This window comes from Panthera leo, chromosome B3 (genome assembly GCF_018350215.1).
Source record: "Panthera leo isolate Ple1 chromosome B3, P.leo_Ple1_pat1.1, whole genome shotgun sequence".
Lineage (NCBI taxonomy): Eukaryota > Metazoa > Chordata > Mammalia > Carnivora > Felidae > Panthera > Panthera leo.
Window position 1 is genome coordinate 54,079,442 of NC_056684.1, and position 19,055 is coordinate 54,098,496.

Sequence of the window (19,055 nt, forward strand, 5' to 3'; positions counted from 1 at the left end):
TCCTCTATTCCTGCAAGGTCTCTGGAGCACACATAAAGACACACATTTGTCTCATTTCTATCCATCTTCTACTTACAGCTGGTCAGCTGGAACTTTCTCTGATGCTTCAAAGACTGCTCTATTCTGAATCCCAGCTAGAAATACGGAACTATTTCCATATTTCCATATAAGTTTCATTCTCATTAAATGAACAGTTCCAGGAAAATCAGTTTGTCACTTTGGAGGCAGTGCATCAGATAGAAACTCCCATCCCACCCACACTCCCGTCCCCAATACTCAGTTTCACAATTTGTTCATATATTACAAATATCCTCACCCCCTTCAACCCTCTCCAGCATTATAAACACAGACAATAGGAAAAAAATAAAAATAAAAACTCTCTCCAGACCTTGTAATTTGGCCCCTGGCCAATTCCTTGTATAAGAGCTTTTGCACTTGTACTTGTGTGTCTTTAAGTTGTCTCAGATAGCTTTTTTTAAAGTTTATTTTTGAGAGAGAAAGAAAGCGAGAGCATACACATGTTGGGGGGAGTGAGAGTGGGAGGGCAGGACAGGGAGAGAGAGAGAGAGAGACTGGCATTGTGGAGCTTGATGAGGAGCTTGAAGCCAAGAACCCTGAGATCATGACCTGAGCTAAAACCAAGAGTCAGGTACTTAACTGACTGAGCAACCCAGACACCCCTCAGATAGCTTCTAATTGTGTGTAGAGACAAGACTGATAGAAAGGATGTTCATTTTTTTATCCAGTACATTAACTGAACACCTACCATGTGCCTGGTGCTGTTCCAACCACTATGAATTCAGCAGTGAACTGGATAGACATCATTTCTACCTCCACAGAGCTTATATTCTTTAGGGGAAGAGAAGAAATGAAAAATAGTTGTGTGTAGTAGACATAAACAAGCAAGATAATTTAGAGTAAGGCCACTGAAAGAAATAAGCTCAATGGGAGGAGGAGATGAGCTCAATGGGAATCTAGTGAGGTGGGAGAAACGCCTTTGGTAGAGTCATTCCAGAAAGGCTTCCCCGAGGATCCAGCACTAAGCTGAAACCTTGAGGCTGACAAAAAGCCAAGATTGCAGGAAATGATTACTAAGAAAGAAGTGATAGCAAAATCAAAGGCCCTGAATCAGGAGAAGGCTCAGCATGTTGGAAGAACGGAAAGTCCAGTCTGGCTGGAATGTGGGGAAGCCTAGGAGGAGGGCATGCCATTCCAATGGGTCCAGCTCTCTTCTGAAAGAGTTAGCTGGAAAGGGAGGATGGGGATTAAGCCCTGGCTCTGCGACTCACTACTCATTAGCAGTCTGTAAGAGTCAGTACATTTTCCCAAGTTCCTGAATCAGCCACAGTGGCAATAACTTGACCCCCAAACACTGCAGGCTGGTTCTTTTGGCCACTGTAATGATTAGATTGAATTGCTTCAGTGTCATAGGTTGGGTACCCTGGGAAACAGACTTTGAGATTGAGATTTGAATGCAGTTAAGTGGGAGGCACACTTAGGCACATAACTTCCTGTGAGGGAGTGAGGAAAGCAAGGTTTGGTGAATCAGTTGAAAGAAGGGCCACAGCCAGTCATAAGGTGCTCTGAAGCTGGGAAAGCCATTAGAATTATCTCAAACTGAAGTATAGTCATCAAGCCTTTTATCTCCAAGTTGACTAGTCATCAGATGTGGGCTGTCCCCAGGTAGGGAATATAACTGTGGGTGAGATAGCTCCCTTCCACTAAGGGGAAGGCTTAGAGAAGGACTTGGCTGTGAACCATCACAGGCAACTCTCCCACCACTGGGAGAATTCAGATGTCTTTCCTACAGCAGGCAAACCATAGTCTTCACTATCCTCAGAGATGTTCTGGGTGACATGATAACAACCAGCTATCATTGAGACTTAACTACCATTGAGATTTTTCTGCAGCTGAGATCATGGCTCTTGAGAAGAGACCATTTTGCAGTTTTCCTTGGGAAAAATTTATTTTAAATTTTTTTTCTGAAATTTCTTAGAAGTGTTTATATATTTAAAGGTATTCTGTTAGGTAGTGCTCTAGGCAAATAGCTTCTGTAATGTAAGGGTGAAATAAATGCATTGCAAAAGATATGTGTTTTTGGTCATTTGTGTGCTATCTAGGGTTTCTCACAACTTGCTATGCCTCTGGCCTCTACTTTGCTGGATGGGTTTCAGAGAAGACACCTCTGAAGTCCAGGAAACCTAGTTCCTGGCATTTCAAGAGCAGATTATAACTCAAAGGGAGAGCTTCAGATTCTTCTGTGTGAGGCAGTTCATACTCCTGTGAGGTGGTTATATATCTCAGTGCAAATCCAATGGCATGTTGTCGTTGGGCAGTGTTGGTCAAGTATAGGACCAACATCAGGGGACAGGGGATGATGGGGTACATGGTGCTATCTTCAATAGCGTGGTTTAGAAAGGCCTCTGGGATGAAGAAAGTGATATTGGAGTTTAGACCTGAATAAACTGAGGGAGTGAGTTGTGTAGATTCCTGGAAGTAGAAAGTTCCAGAGAAAGGGAAGAAAAGTTAAAATGTCCTGAGGCTGGAGAATGTTCAAGTTACATTAAGAAGGTCAGTACAGCTGGGGCACAGTGTGTAAAAGGAGGAGAGTCAGAGGGTTGGTGGGAGCTAGATCACGTAAGTTCAGGAAAGCAGACCATGGAAAGGATTTGGGATTGTTACTATTGTTTTGTGACATGGGAAGTGATTAGAGTTCTGGGCAAGGAGTGATATGACCTGACTATGTTTTAAAAGGCACACTCAGAGAACAGACCGTAGGAGGGAATGGTAGGCAGAGCAGAAATGGGTAGTTACTGTGGGGAATAAGATATGAGAAGAAGGTAGTGTAGTGGGGAATAAGATATGAGAAGAAGAAGAAAGCACCAGATATCTGTGGAGGTGGTGAGAACTGACTGAATCCTGGAAAAATCTTGGCAGTAGAATTGGCTGATGACTTGGCTATTGGTGTGAAAGGGGAATCAAGGATGGCTCCAACTCCAAATGTTGTTTCAGTGCACAGTCCCTTCTCTCCCCCACCCTCCTCCTCCTCCTCCTCCTCTTCCTTCTTCTTCTTCTTCTTCTTCTTCTTCTTCTTCTTCTTCTTCTTCTTCTTCTTCTTCTTCTTCTCCTCCTCCTCCTCCTCCTCCTCCTCCTCCTCCTCCTCCTCCTCTTCCTTCTTCTTCTTCTTCTTCTTCTTCTTCTTCTTCTTCTTCTTCTTCTTCTTCTTCTCCTCCTCCTCCTCCTCCTCCTCCTCCTCCTTCTTCTTCTCATACACCCCTTGAAAGGTGATGTTTACCATTTCCTGACAAGAGCTTGGGACCTGCTTACATCTATCTCACCACTTGTAATGTCACTGTACTACATTAGGTCTATTCTGAGTCTCCTTATCTTTTACCTCTGTATACAGGCTCAGGGAAAGAATAAACTATTAATAACCAACCCTGTCAATTTGATAAACCATGTCAACTTCTCTATTTGGACCTGTAAACAGAAAATGAGATCTGTGGTTTCCTACTGCCCATCTGGATTTCCAAACTGGCTTTCAGCCATGAAATTTATTCTTCCTGATTAGAAACAGACACATTTTGGGGAAGGGGGTGGGAAGAGAGGAAGGAAATAGTAATAAATCTTATCAAGGTAACTTGCAACCCTGGGATTGTGTCATTCAATTACACTATGTTTATATAGGTAAGCATAACAGTTGGTATTTGTTTCCTTTCCTTGGAATAATCTTTTGTGTCAGAGCTACTTTTCATATAATATTATATAATACTATAATTTACTCATTAGCCTAGATTAGTAGTCATTTACCTCTTAGGAAAAGCATACCACTACAGATCTATATTAAATTTTTTAGATATTTAAAAGATAATCTTATGTTTAGTAAAAGTAACTTTGAAGTTTATGTATTCTGCTATCAAACTTCAGAAAGCAGTCAAGCAGCCATACAGGAATAGTAGCTGTAGATTGCTTAGGGGCGCTTAGCACTCAAATTAATTGATTTTTAAAAATAGCAATAAATTTAAAAGTATTACATCATATTCTAAAAATCACAAATAAAATATCAATATTTATGTTTTGTTTACCCTGGCTACTTTTTAAAAATCATGCATGGGTGGGGCATGTGGGTGACTCAGTTGGTTGAATATCCAACTTCAGCTCAGGTCATGATCTTGTGATTGGTGGGTTCGAGCCCTGTGACAGGCTCTGTGCTGACAGCTCAAACCCTGGAGCCTGCTTCAGATTCTGTGTCTCCCTCTCTCCCTGCTCCTCTCTCACTAATGCTCTGTCTCTCTCTCTCTCTCTCTTTCTCAAAATAAATAAACATTAACAAATAGTTAAAAAAAAATAATGCATGGGCATTTAATGAGTTTGCTAACAAGTAGAATAATGGTCTAGCAAAAGGGATTACCATGTATTCAACCATACCATCTGTTGGTACTACTTATAACAAGATTGATTGATGTGCTAGGTACTTTACATATGTTGTCCTGTTTAAATATCTGAATTATTAAGTCCAATGTCCAATAAAATCAATATTATCTGTGGACTGCATGGTAGAGAGTGCAACAGTTAAATTTTGAGGTTTATTTTGCTCAATTTTAAAATTAGTTTGCATGGCACAAAAACAGACACATAGACCAATGGAATAGAATAGAAACCCCAGAACTAGACCCACAAATGTATGGCCAACTAATCTTTGACAAAGCAGGAAAGAACACCCAGTGGAAAAAAGACAGTCTCTTTAACAAATGGTGCTGGGAAAACTGGACAGCAACATGCAGAAGGTTGAAACTAGACCACTTTCTCACACCATTCACAAAAATAAACTCAAAATGGATAAAGGACCTGAATGTGAGACAGGAAACCATCAAAACACTAGAGGAGAAAGCAGGAAAAGACCTCTCTGACCTCGGCCGTAGCAATCTCTTACTCGACACATCCCCAAAGGCAAGGGAATTAAAAGCAAAAATGAATTACTGGGACCTTATGAAGACAAAAAGCTTCTGCACAGCAAAGGAAACAACCAACAAAACTAAAAGGCAACCAACGGAATGGGAAAAGATATTTGCAAATGACATATCGGACAAAGGGCTAGTATCCAAAATCTATAAAGAGCTCACCAAACTCCACACCCGAAAAACAAATAACCCGTGAAGAAATGGGCAGAAAACATGAATAGACACTTCTCTAAAGAAGACATCCGGATGGCCAACAGGCACATGAAAAGATGCTCAACATCACTCCTCATCAGGGAAATACAAATCAAAACCACACTCAGATATCACCTCATGCCAGTCAGAGTGGCCAAAATGAACAAATCAGGAGACTATAGATGCTGGAGAGGATGTGGAGAAACAGAAACCCTCTTGCACTGTTGGTGGGAATGCAAATTGGTGCAGCCACTCTGGAAAACGGTCTGGAGGTTCCTCAGAAAATTAAAAATAGACCTACCCTATGACCCAGCAATAGCACTGCTAGGAATTTACCCAAGGGATACAGGAGTTCTGATGCATAGGGGCACTTGTACCCTAATGTTTATAGCAGCACTCTCAACAATAGCCAAATTATGGAAAGAGCCTAAATGTCCATCAACTGATGAATGGATAAAGAAATTGTGGTTTATATACACAATGGAGTACTACGTGGCAATGAGAAAGAATGAAATATGGCCCTTTGTAGCAACGTGGATGGAACTGGAGAGTGTGATGCTAAGTGAAATAAGCCATACAGAGAAAGACAGATACCATATGTTTTCGCTCTTATGTGGATCCTGAGAAACTTAACAGAAACCCATGGGGGAGGGGAAGGAAACAAAAAAAAGAGGTTAGAGTGGGAGAGAGCCAAAGCATAACAGACTGTTAAAGACTGAGAACAAACTGAGGGTTGATGGGGGGTGGGAGGGAGGGGAGGGTGGGTGATAGGTATTGAGGAGGGCACCTTTTGGGATGAGCACTGGGTGTTGTATGGAAACCAATTTGACAATAAACTTCATATATTGAAAAAAAAAAAAAAAAAAGATTATGACCTGAGTCAAAATCAAGAGTTGAATGCTTAACCGACTGAGCCACCCAGACACCCCATGAATGTTGTTTATGATTTTAATCTTGGTCAAAAAACAATCCCTGTTTCAATTAAAACAAAAGTTATAAGTAGGTTTCTTGGAGAAAAATATAAGAAAATCTCTTAAAGCACTAAGAGGAAATTGAATAGTGAGACACATCTACGATTCTGTTCACTGACATGTATAAATTAATGTTAAACGCCCCAATATATTTTCTAATAATTGAAGACAAAGACAAGATTTTTAAAATATTCTTTCCTAATAATTTAAGATTTTCAAATAATTAAAGACTAAGTCAAAAGTTTTAATTTTTTTTTTCAGGGCAATTTCATTATGCAAATGCATCTGGTTTGCAAGATGCTGTGCTGTAGATGTCATGCACACAGACAAACAGATACCAGTCCTGACCACAAAGGAGTTAATGAAAGCAGGAAAAGATGGTTTTACAATTAGGAACTTGAATTATAGTGCAAGATGTAGTTATTGTGTTGAATTTAAAATATCTCTGGAGGGGCGCCTGGGTGGCATAGTCGGTTAAGCGTCTGACTTCAGCTCAGGTCATGATCTCACGGTTGGTGAGTTTGAGCCCTGCATGGGGCTCTATGTTGACAGCTTGGAGCCTGGAACCTGCTTTAAATTCTGTGTCTCCCTCTGTCTCTGTCCCTCCCCCGCTTGCTCTCTGTCTCTGTCTCTCTCTAAAATAAATAAACATTAAAAAAAATTAAAAAGTCAGATTCTACAGATATTTTATTTAAAATTTTTTTCAATGTTTATTTATTTTTGAAAGAGAGACAGAGCGCAAACTGGGGAGGGACAAAGAGAGACGGAGACACAGAATCTGAAGCAGGCTCCAGGCATACAGCTGTCAGCAGAGAGCCTGATGGGAGGCTCAAACCCATGAACCGCGAGATCATGACCCAAGCTGAAGTCAGATGTTTAACTGACTGAGCCAACTGGGCACCCCTAGAATCTGACTTCTAAAAGAAATAGCTTCAGCATAAAAAGTCCAAATAGTGTCACTATGTCCAAGCAGTGTTTCAATCAAGAAGAAAGTAGTAAGTCTCATAGAAGAAAAGTAGCAGTCTTTTCAGAGCCATTTCATGTTGGTTGTTAAAATGCTTACAAACGGAAATGAAGGACCTTATGGTTCAGAAGAAATGAGACAATAAATGAAATATTATCTAGACATATTCCATTTCCTGAAGGCTTTATACTCTGTTATTTTTATGAAAAGGATTACTCTGTTCTGTATATCTCTATCCAGAAATGTCCCCAAGAAAATACTTCAGGCTTTAAAAGAATAGTGGAACAACCAGAATCCAAAAATAGTTGGACAGGGGGCAGGAGTGGAAGAGACTTCTTGGCATAGTCCATTGATGAGATGTGAACACTGATGATGGATTGCATTTACTATTTTCTCTCATGAGTTAGTTTTATAATTATGTAATAAAAATGGCATTTTATGAGAAAAGCAATGCTGTAATATTGATTAAGCATAGTTATGAAAGAGAGGGAAGCCCCCTGAAACATTTTAATAGTGATCATTCAATTCTTCTTTCATTCTCTGCAATCTCTCTTCTATGACCCCCATCTACACCTGTGGGGGGCTGGGCCCCGGTGCCAGGCTGAGACCGGGTCGAGCAATGTTCCCCGTTGACTCAAGCCAACCCGGTGGTCCTCCCTCCCATTCATGTGGGAGGCCGGGCCCCGGCGCCAGGCTGAGACCGGGTCGAGCAACGTTCCCTGTTGACTCAAGCCAACCCGGTGGTTCCCCCTCCCATTCCCCCACTTTCAAGGGCATACGAAAGCCTTGTCAAGGCTGAGAAAGTTAATTCCTGAAGCCTGTGGTCTGCAGGTGTTGGCAGTAATGCTACCTCCCTTTTTCTACCCCGAGTCAGATAGAAACAAACATGGGAATTGTGTTTTGCTAGCAATCTTATCAACAAGGTCTTGTGACCCGTCTAGAAAATGCACAAGAAACACAGAACTAAATGTTTTGGTGGGCAGCAATTATGTGAAACCTGTTTATTCTTAGAGTGACCTAACCCATAAGAGTCTGGTTATAAAAGATTGTGTACAGCAACAATAAAGCCGTCACTTGGGCCATCAGCCCAGGGGACCCTCCTGTTCCCAAACTTTCTCTTCTCTCTTTTTTTCTTGCATTCCCCTACCTACCCTCAGGACCCTGACCTCGGTGTGTGTCGCGCCGGCCGCGACAAGTGGCGCCCGAACAGGGACCTGAGACAACAAGGAGGAAAGCGAAAGCGGACCGCGTGGTGTCTAATTCAGGTAGGGGAACTGTGCCAGCAGCACAGACGACGGGAGTAAAACTATGGGACAGAAACAGTCTATGGAACAGGGATATTTTATAACTGCCTTGCAGGCTCTTATGAAGGAGAAGGGAATTAAGGTTTCTCAGTCAGCCCTTAGGGAATTTTTTTGACATAGTGCATGATTATTGCCCATGGTTTCCAGACGGGGGTACAGTTGATTTAAAGGATTGGCAGCGAGTTGGTCAGGAACTTAAAAATCAAATGAAGATTCGTGGAGCTGCGGTTCCAGGGACTTTGTGGTCTACTTGGACCTGTATTAAGGAGGTCCTTGATCCGCAGGATTCTATTGAAATAGTTTCTCTTAGCTCGGAAGCAGCCCAACCCTTAGTGACTTCAGATGCTCCTGTCCCTCCAGAAACTACTTTCAATGCCCTTTCGGGACAGTCACGGTGCCTTCACCTTTACCTCCTCTCCCCCTCCTAGAACAGTTATCTATGCAAGATCCAGAAAATAGTGATGACTCTCCTTTTGGGGATCAGGGAGATGATGGGCCGTATTTGGAAGATCAGAGGAAGCCTGCCTTCTTGGCCCCTCTGGTCCAGAAGGTACCTTTAAAACGACCTTCTCTTCAGGCAACAGATAGAGGCTTACCTCGGATGGCTTTCCCTATTACTCAGAATCAACAGTCCACTGAACCTTACCCCGTTATGGGAACTACTCCTTTGCAGCGGACTCTGTATCAAGCAACACAGTATGGGGAAGACACCTCTGCTTTTCACACTTACCCTGTTATTCAGCAGGGGGGACAGAGAGTGTACTCCGCCCTAAGTTTTAAATTGCTGAAAGATTTGAAATCCTCTGCAGCCCAGTATGGTCCAACAGCTCCCTTTACCCTGTCTATGCTTGATAATTTGAGCAGGGAGGCATTATGCCCAGGAGATTGGAAGGTCATTGCTCAGGCTTGTTTGAGTGTGGGAGATAACCTCTTGTGGAAAGCAGAATTTGCAGAGAATGCTGAAAAACAGGCTATGTATAATAAAAGAACTAACATACCAGTGGATTTTAACATGCTCACAGGTACAGGACAATATTATGATGTGGGCCTACAGCTAAATTATCCTGAAATTGCATATAATCATATTAATACCGGTGCCATTACAGCTTGGAAAAAACTCCCCTCCACAGGGGGCAGAACTGAGGAATTGTCTAAAATTAGGCAAGGGCCAGATGAGAAGTACCAGGATTTCGTTGGGCGCCTTTTGACTGCAGTCAGTCGTATCGTTACTGATGGGGAGGCAGGTACCATTATTGTAAAACAACTGGCTTATGAAAATGCTAATTCTGCATGTCAGGCAGCCATTCGTCCTTGGAAAAATTAGGGTACCTTGGAGGATTATATCAGACTATGTGCTGAGATTGGACCATCTTATATTCAGGGCATTACCTTGGCAGCCGCCTTAAAGGGAATAGACCCCTTACAGGTGCATGCCCAGCTTCAGGGTAAAAACGTAAGAACTAATCCAAGGAAGTTGGGTGGAATAGTGTGTTTCAAATGTGGCCAAAAGGGCCATATGAAGGCCCAATGTCATAGTACAAAAATAATTCCAACCACCCCCAGTTTGCCAAGTGGCCCTAACATTAATAATAAGCCAGCAATTATTTGTCCCAGATGTAGACGGGGGTATCACTGGGTCAATGAATGCCGCTCTAAAACTGATTGTAATGGCAAACCTCTTCAGGGAAACTGGGAGCGGGGCTAGCCGCAGGCCCCTCAAACAATTGCGGCAATGTTCCCACAGGTGCCTTCTCACCCATTGTGTCCAACACTGGAGACCTCCCAGGTATTAGCCAACTACACTGCAGCACCCCCACCAGTGCAGGACTAGATCTTGCCCCAGCTCAGTCCGTTTACCTCGAAGGAGGGCAGCCCCCTAAAGCCATCCCCACAGGGATATGGGGGCCTCTACCCAGGAATACTTGGGGGTTATTATTGGGAAGATCCAGCTGGACTCTTAAGGGATTGATGATCTATCCTGGAGTTATTGATGAAGATTACACTGGAGAAATAAAAATTTTGGCTGGCTTAACTATGGGAACTTTGGTGCTTGAGCCCAAGACTCCCATAGCACAATTGATCTTGATACCCCGGATATCCTCCAATAATAAGGCCGTTAAACCTTATTGGGGAAATCAGGGGTTCAGCTCCACAGATCTTTATTGGGCTAAAGTGATCTCTGTAGAAAAGCCCATGCTTACATTGCATATCCAAGGAGTCCCTTTTGAGGGACTAGTGGATACAGGTGCAGATGTCTCAGTTATTGCTCAAAAAAATTGGCCTGTCACATGGCCTACTCAAGTGACTAATATTCCAATTAAAGGTGTTGGTTATGCCTCTGCTCCATTTGCAAGGCTCTGATTATTTACATTGGAGACTGCCTGATGGTATGACTGGAACTTTTCAGCCTTTTGTTTTGAATATAGATCTTAATCTCTGGGGCAGGGACATATTAACTGCAATGAATTTGACTCTGGAGACTAAGGCAGTCCCAATTCAAAAACAGGCTAATCTTGCTATGCACCTTATGAAGGAAATGGGCTATATTGAGGGGAAAGGCTTAGGGAAGGAGTTACAAGGGAATCCTGAGCCATATGTCCCCGAGCCTAAAAGAGACCATTTCGGATTGGGTTTTTCCTAGGGCCATTGGAAACTCCCCACGCTATGCCTCTCCAGTGGATGACTTCCACTCCAGTGTGGGTTGACCAATGGCCCTTACCTACTGTTAAGAGGGAGGCTGCTGCTCACCTCATAGAGGAACAACTGCAATTAGGTCATTTAGTTCCCTCCACCAGTCCCTGGAACACCCCAATCTTTGTGATTAGAAAAAAGTCAAATAAATGGAGGTTGCTGCAAGATTTGAGAGCAATTAATGCTGTCATGAAGCCCATGGGGGCTTTGCAACCTGGCCTCCCTTCCCTATCGGCCATTCCTTTACAATATCAATTACTAGTTTTGGACTTAAAAGATTGTTTTTTTACCATTCCATTGGCCCCTGGCGACGGAGAACATTTTGCATTCTCCCTGCCTTCCACTAACTTACAGGAACCTGCTAAGCAGTATCAGTGGCAGGTCTTACCGCAAGGCATGGCTAACAGTCCGACTTTATGTCAAGAGTTTGTGGCCAGAGCAATTGCCCCTTTTAGACAGAGTTTTCCCCATGTATATTGCATCTATTATATGGATGACTTACTTTTGGCTGCTGAAACTGAGGAATTATTACAGGAGGCTTTTATTTCTCTCCAAAGATGCCTTAAAGCATATAATTTGATTGTTGCCCCTGAGAAAGTTCAAAGGGAAGCACCTTTTGAATACCTAGGGTATCTCATCTCCAAATCAACTGTCCGACCTCAGAAAGTATCAGTTAGAACCGGACATTTGACTACTCTAAATGATTTTCAGAAATTATTAGGAGATATAAACTGGATTAGAAATACACTAGGAGTCACCACAGAACAATTACTGCCTTTGTTTAATATTCTAAAAGGAGATAGTTCTCCAGCATCCCTGTGAAGTCTCACTCAGGAAGCTAAAGAAGCTATAAGACATATAGAACAGGCCATTCAGCAGGCCCAAGTCACTAGAATTGACCCTTCTCAGCCTTTGTATCTAATAATATTAAAACCTCAGGTCATCCCCTTTGCAATTCTGTGGCAATCTCATGGTCCACTTGAATGGCTACATTTAGCCTTACACTCTCTGCATGTCATTAATCCTTTACTATCTATGGTTTGTCTTCTCATCATTAGAGGAAGATCCCGAGCTGTTCAGCTCTTTGGACACGATCCAGAATTTATTGCATGTGCCTTTCTGACACAGAAGCTGGTGGACGCTGCTTTTGCTCAGTCCATCGAATGGCAACTTGCCTTGGCTAATTTTACAGGTCAAATTAAATTTCATTTACCTTCTGATTCTTTAATACAAGGTTTCAGTCTTATAGATATTTTGCCCTATAATCCTATTGTTTGTCAGCCGATTGAAGATGCTGTTTCCATTTTTGTGGATGCTAGTAAAGAGGGTAAAATTGCAGTGTATTATGTCACTTCCCAACATAAAAATTTGATCACTTTAAATTATACGACTAAATCTGTCCAAAGGGCCGAGCTGTATGCTGTACAGGTAGCCCTAAAAACTTACCCAGAGTCTATAAATGTCTATTCTGACAGTCAATACGTTGTCAACGCCGTGTTGCAGCTTCCCACTGCCTTTATACTGACAGCAGATGAGGAACTGTATCATCTATTTCATGCTATACAAAAACTTCTTAATTCACGGCACAGTCCAATTTATATTTCCCACAGTCGAGCTCACACCAATCTGCCTGGTCCCCTAGTTGCTGGGGAATCGGATAGCCGATGCAGCAACCCATTTATTGCAAGTTCTGCCCATTACCACTCCTTTGGAAACAGCCAAAAGGAGTCATGATAATTTTCATCAGAATGCGGCAGCCCTTCGACAAGAATTCAAAATATCTCGTGAAGCGGCCAGACAAATTGTTAAACAGTGCGGCATCTGTCCACAATTCTTCCCACAGCCGGTCTATGCCATTAATCCCCGAGGTCTTCGGCCCAATGATTTGTGGCAAATGGACGTCACCCAATATTTACCTTTTGGGAAATTGCAATATATACATGTGTCTGTAGATACTTGCTCAGGCTATATACATGCTTCAGCCCACTCAGGAGAAGCATTTGTTGATGTTCAAAATCACCTATTTTCTGCCTTTGCAGCAATGGGCAAACCTCATAAAATAAAAACTGACAATGGTAGTGCTTATACTTCTAAATCTTTTGCAGAATTTTGCCGCCGACTCCGAATTGAGCATACAACTGACATTGCTTATAATTCCACAGGACAGGCTATTGTTGAGCGAGCTCATCTGACTCTAAAACAATATCTGCAAAAACTTAAAGAAGGGGAGATATTAAAGGGAAAGATAAAGTATTCCCCACATGTACATCTCACTCTTGTGTTGTATGTTTTAAATTTTTTAAATGTCAATGAAGCAGGGATGACTGCCGCAGAGCGTCGCTGGGGAAAGAGTCAAGAACCTCTCTTGATGGCTAGATGGAAAGATATGCCGGAAGGCATTTGGCAAGGCCCAGACCCAGTCCTTCGAAAAGGGCGAGGGTATGCTTGTGTTTTTCCACAGGATGAGGAAGCGCCACGCTGGGTCCCACTTCGGCTCCTCAGAGACATTACGGTTGCGCCGAAAAATGGCCAAATTGACAGAGACGGAGCCCCCCCAGAAGCGACAACGGCGGAGTCATAAGGCGGGTACACCCACCTGGGGACAGATAAAGAACCTGTTGACCCAGGCCACTGATGTAGTGATGGCCTCAGGTAGAGAGGTAACGGCCACACATGTCTTCTTGGCATGCCTGTGCATTCTAACTACAACCGGAGAGTCTGCCCTCTATTGGGCATACATGGTAGGTCCTCCTACAGTACAACCTGTAACATGGAGAGACCCCACACCCATAGTATACACTAATCTCACCTTTATGGGAGGGGAAGATGCAGGGTTTTTGCCCACTGTGTCGGCCTCTATAAATTGGACGGCACTCTCTGCAGGAGTACCCATCTGCCTGCAAAGGGAGTCTATGCCGTATAAACTTGCTTATGGGTGTTTGGGTACGAAACCAGTAGGGCGGTCTATTACTTATACTATGTGGCAAAATGACAAGCGTCTTTCTGAATGGGTACCCCGCTCTGTTGCCGCTTATTGGCAAAAGAGAGAATTATTAGGAGAATGGATGTTTTTTGGACCGCATGATCCCCCTCAGAATCTTCCTATATGTCCCTCAGCTGGTCAAGGCCTTACTGGGGACTCACCTTGGGGTATATGTGCCCAATCCTCTTCTTTGAGGATGACTCCTAAAGACATAAACTATACCATTACAGATTATTCCCGAAAGGCCCGGCTAGCTCAGTCGGTAGAGCATGAGACTCTTGATCCCAGGGTCGTGGATCCACCTCCTAGCGAGGTACAGGTACACCATAAGATTATCCCACAAACCATTTTGCAATCCCCTGAAGGAAGAATTCATTCTGATCTTTGGAAGTTATATGCTACCTTTGATAAAATATATACTAATGACAGCTTTAGTTTTCCAGAATATTATGTTTCTCCAGTTCTGCAATTGCGTGCCTGTGTTCCTCCACCCTACTATCTGATTGTTGGAGATGGGACCATTACTCCAGTAAAAGAAGATGGTCATCAGTTATACCGGCTGACGTGTCCTGCTTGTGTTTTGACCAATTGTCTACCAGTAGATGGACCCTCTAGAAGTGGAATGAAGGTTTATCTGGTCTTACAACCTCCCTACTGGATGTTGCCAGTATATGTTACAGGACCTTGGTATCCTAATTATGGGATGCAATTGGCTTTAGAAATCAGTAAACGGCTGCGCAGGACCAAACGGTTTCTTGGACTCTTAATTGTTGGACTCATAGCAACAGTGACTGTAATTGCCTCTGCAACTGTATCTGTAATATCCTTACATGAAAGTGCCCAAATGGCATCCCATGTAAATGAATTGGCTCATAATGTATCCAAGGTGTTTGCCACTCAAGAACGAATAGATCGTAAATTGGAAGCCCAATTAGAGGCACTACAAGAAGCATTAATGTATCTTGGTGATCAGTTTGCTGTTTTGCGTACCAGACTTTCTTTAATTTGTCATGATGCATATAAGCATATCTGTGTTACCCCTTTAGAGTATACCAATGTGACATGGGGACAAGTGCGTCGTCATTTACAAGGGGTTTGGCATGATGCTAATACTAGCTTAGACCTCTTACATCTACAAGAAGAGATAAATGCTGTTGCAAGTAGCTCACTCAGTTTCCCTGACCCTGGAGATCTCGCTGAAACCATACTGCACCAACTTAATGGGTTTAATCCATTTAATATTCTTCAGCATTCCTTTTGGATCTTTATTGGAATTGTTTCCATAATATCTGTTATACTTGTCTTGCTGTGTTATTTCTGGAGATGGGGTCTTACTGCCTTTACCACATACCAAGCCAGGATGCACATGTTGCAATTACAAACAATAGGGGGACATGTGGGGGGCCGGGCCCTGGTGCCAGGCTGAGACCGGGTCGAGCAATGTTCCCCGTTGACTCAAGCCAACCTGGTGGTCCCCCCTCCCATTCATGTGGGAGGCCGGGCCCCGGCGCCAGGCTGAGACCGGGTCGAGCAATGTTCCCTGTTGACTCAAGCCAACCCGGTGGTTCCCCCTCCCATTCCCCCACTTTCAAGGGCATACGAAAGCTTTGTCAAGGCTGAGAAAGTTAATTCCTGAAGCCTGTGGTCTGCAGGTGTTGGCAGTAATGCTACCTCCCTTTTTCTACCCCGAGTCAGATAGAAACAAACATGGGAATTGTGTTTTGCTAGCAATCTTATCAACAAGGTCTTGTGACCCGTCTAGAAAATGCACAAGAAACACAGAACTAAATGTTTTGGTGGGCAGCAATTACGTGAAACCTGTTTATTCTTAGAATGACCTAACCCATAAGAGTCTGGTTATAAAAGATTGTGTACAGCAACAATAAAGCCGTCACTTGGGCCATCAGCCCAGGGGACCCTCCTGTTCCCATACTTTCTCTTCTCTCTTTTTTTCTTGCATTCCCCTACCCTCAGGACCCTGACCTCGGTGTTTGTCGCGCCGGCCACGACATACACCAAAGTTACCTCATAATGGCTCAAACTCTTAACTTTATTTATTCAAAATAGACTTCTCTCTTGTTCTACAAACCCATACATTCATATATCCCTTTCTACCTAACATTTCCTCCTAAACATCCTCTAGGTACTTCAAATGCCACTGAACAGAAACTCATTATCCTTACTGCAGTTTTCGGTCATTCTGCTCATGGGAGTTTTAGTATGTGTTTCTCAAAGTGGTTCTTGTTTTTGCAGCGAAGCATGGTAAAATCTTCTATAGCCTCCACAGATATTAAAGAATAAAATTTTTATGGATTTTTCTGATCTTGTTGGCAAAAACTCTACCTATGTGTTAAGGCTATCTTCTATTAAAGCAGCATTTCTTTTGTAAATAGGTAGGTAGGTAGAGGATGGTATAGATAGGCAAAGAGAAGGACAAAGAGACAGAGAAACAGGGAACTATAAATAACAGTGTTTTACAAAATGAAGGAATAAGTGGATGAACAAGTCACTGATTCTCAATGGGGTAGAAAGACATCCAGAATGGGGTGAGCCATTATCTCTGCTGATGGGTCTTTCCTGGTCTATTGTAAACATGGCTTGAGTTTTAGAGAACAATCATATTTTCAAATACATTGCTCCATTAAAACACTATCTTATCAATCTTGGTGTTTGGGAAATTTGGTCACCAAATTTACAGTGGAAATTAATAAATGTTTGTGTCTCACATGCTGTTTTAAAGGTCCTTTAAATTTCTCTTTGAGACAAAAGACATTAAATATTCAACTGAGGTAAACTTCAATTTTTCAACTTTCTACCATGGTTATTTCTTAGTCTTCATCTTTCTTGACCTCATAGCAGTTTTTTTTCAATATATGAAGTTTATTGTCAAATTGGTTTCCATACAACACTCAGTGCTCATCCCAAAAGGTGCCCTCCTCAATACCCATCACCCACCCTCCCCTCCCTCCCACCCCCATCAACCTGAGTTTGTTCTCAGTTTTTAAGAGTCTCTTATGCTTTGGCTCTCTCCCACTCTAACCTCTTTTTTTTTTCCTTCCCTTCCCCCATGGGTTTCTGTTAAGTTTCTCAGGATCCACATAAGGGTGAAACCATATGGTATGGTATGGTATGGCTCTCTGTATGGCTTATTTCATTTAGCATCACACTCTCCAGTTCCATCCACGTTGCTACAAAGGGCCATATTTCATTCTTTCTCATTGCCACGTAGTACTCCATTGTGTATATAAACCACAATTTCTTTATCCATTCATCAGTTGATGGACATTTAGGCTCTTTCCATAATTTGGCTATTGTTGAGAGTGCTGCTATAAACATTGGGGTACAAGTGCCCCTATGCATCAGTACTCCTGTATCCCTTGGATAAATTCCTAGCAGTGCTATTGCTGGGTCATAGGGTAGGTCTATTTTTAATTTTCTGAGGAACCTCCAGACCGTTTTCCAGAGTGGCTGCACCAATTTGCATTCCCACCAACAGTGCAAGAGGGTTTCTGTTCCTCCACATCCTCTCCAGCATCTATAGTCTCCTGATTTGTTCATTTTGGCCACTCTGACTGGCGTGAGGTGATATCTGAGTGTGGTTTTGATTTGTATTTCCCTGATGAGGGGCAACATTGAGCATCTTTTCATGTGCCTGTCGGCCATCTGGATGTCTTCTTTAGAGAAGTGTCTATTCATGTTTTCTGCCCATTTCTTCACGGGTTATTTGTTTTTTGGGTGTGGAGTTTGGTGAGCTCTTTATAGATTTTGGATACTAGCCCTTTGTCCGATATGTCATTTGCAAATATCTTTTCCCATTCCGTTGGTTGCCTTTTAGTTTTGTTGGTTGTTTCCTTTGCTGTGCAGAAGCTTTTTGTCTTCATAAGGTCCCAGTAATTCATTTTTGCTTTTAATTCCCTTGCCTTTGGGGATGTGTCGAGTAAGAGATTGCTACGGCCGAGGTCAGAGAGGTCTTTTCCTGCTTTCTCCTCTAGTGTTTTGATGGTTTCCTGTCTCACATTCAGGTCCTTTATCCATTTTGAGTTTATTTTTGTGAATGGTGTGAGAAAGTGGTCTAGTTTCAATCTTCTGCATGTTGCTGTTCAGTTCTCCCAGCACCATTTGTTAAAGAGACTGTCTTTTTTCCATTGGGTGTTCTTTCCTGCTTTGTCAAAGATTAGTTGGCCATATGTTTGTGGGTCTAGTTCTGGGGTTTCTATTCTATTCCATTGGTCGATGTGTCTGTTTTTGTGCCAATACCATGCTGTCTTGATGATTACAGCTTTGTAGGAGAGGCTAAAGTCTGGGATTGTGATGCCTCCCTAGCAGTTTTTAATAAAATTGAAAATTTCCTCCTTCCTGAATATTTTCTTTAGTTGGCTTGGGCACATCACTCTCTCTTAGCTGTCCCCTTGCATCACTGGCTGCTCCTTCTCAGTTATCTCTGGTGACTCCTTCACATCTACTTGACCTCTTTAAACATTGTTATGCCTATCTACAATTTCATATGATATCATGGCTTTAAAAATCTATATGACAATGATGCTCAAAGCAAAAGTTCAGCCTCAACCTCTCATCTAAAATTCTTTCTGCTAATTCAAAATCTCTACAGAGGTGTTCAATACAAATTTAAAGTCAATGTGTTCAAAACAGAACTCCTGATTTTCCCCTTGACTTTAATTTAACTGCAGCAGTCTCTTCTCTACCAGTAACAAGTGATCTATCCATTTGTGTGAGCCAAAAATCTTGCATTTTTTTTTAATTCCTATCTTTCCTCATAACTTACCAGTAATTTTTTTAGGAAATCTTGTTGGCTCCACCTTAAAAATATATCTATAAAACTACCAATTCTCAGCATCTCTTTCTGTTCCAATTTTCTCACTCATATCCACATGCTATAACCTTGGTTCAGGTATTAACATTTCTCATCTGGAGTATTGCAATAATTTCCTAACTGGCTTTCTTTCTTCCTTTCCTGTGATCCTTTTAAAA

The 19,055-nt window shown here is 42.3% G+C and overlaps 1 protein-coding gene across 1 annotated transcript; it reads left to right on the forward strand.

Moving 5' to 3' along the window:
* Positions 1-8,193: 8,193 nt before the first annotated feature.
* Positions 8,194-15,632, forward strand: LOC122222057 (endogenous retrovirus group K member 6 Env polyprotein-like). Its single transcript, XM_042942079.1, has 2 exons — positions 8,194-8,353; positions 13,545-15,632. The coding sequence occupies exon 2, from the start codon at positions 13,546-13,548 to the stop codon at positions 15,490-15,492; it is 1,947 nt and encodes a 648-aa protein (XP_042798013.1). The 5' UTR covers positions 8,194-8,353; position 13,545; the 3' UTR covers positions 15,493-15,632.
* The last annotated feature ends 3,423 nt before the right edge of the window (positions 15,633-19,055 follow it).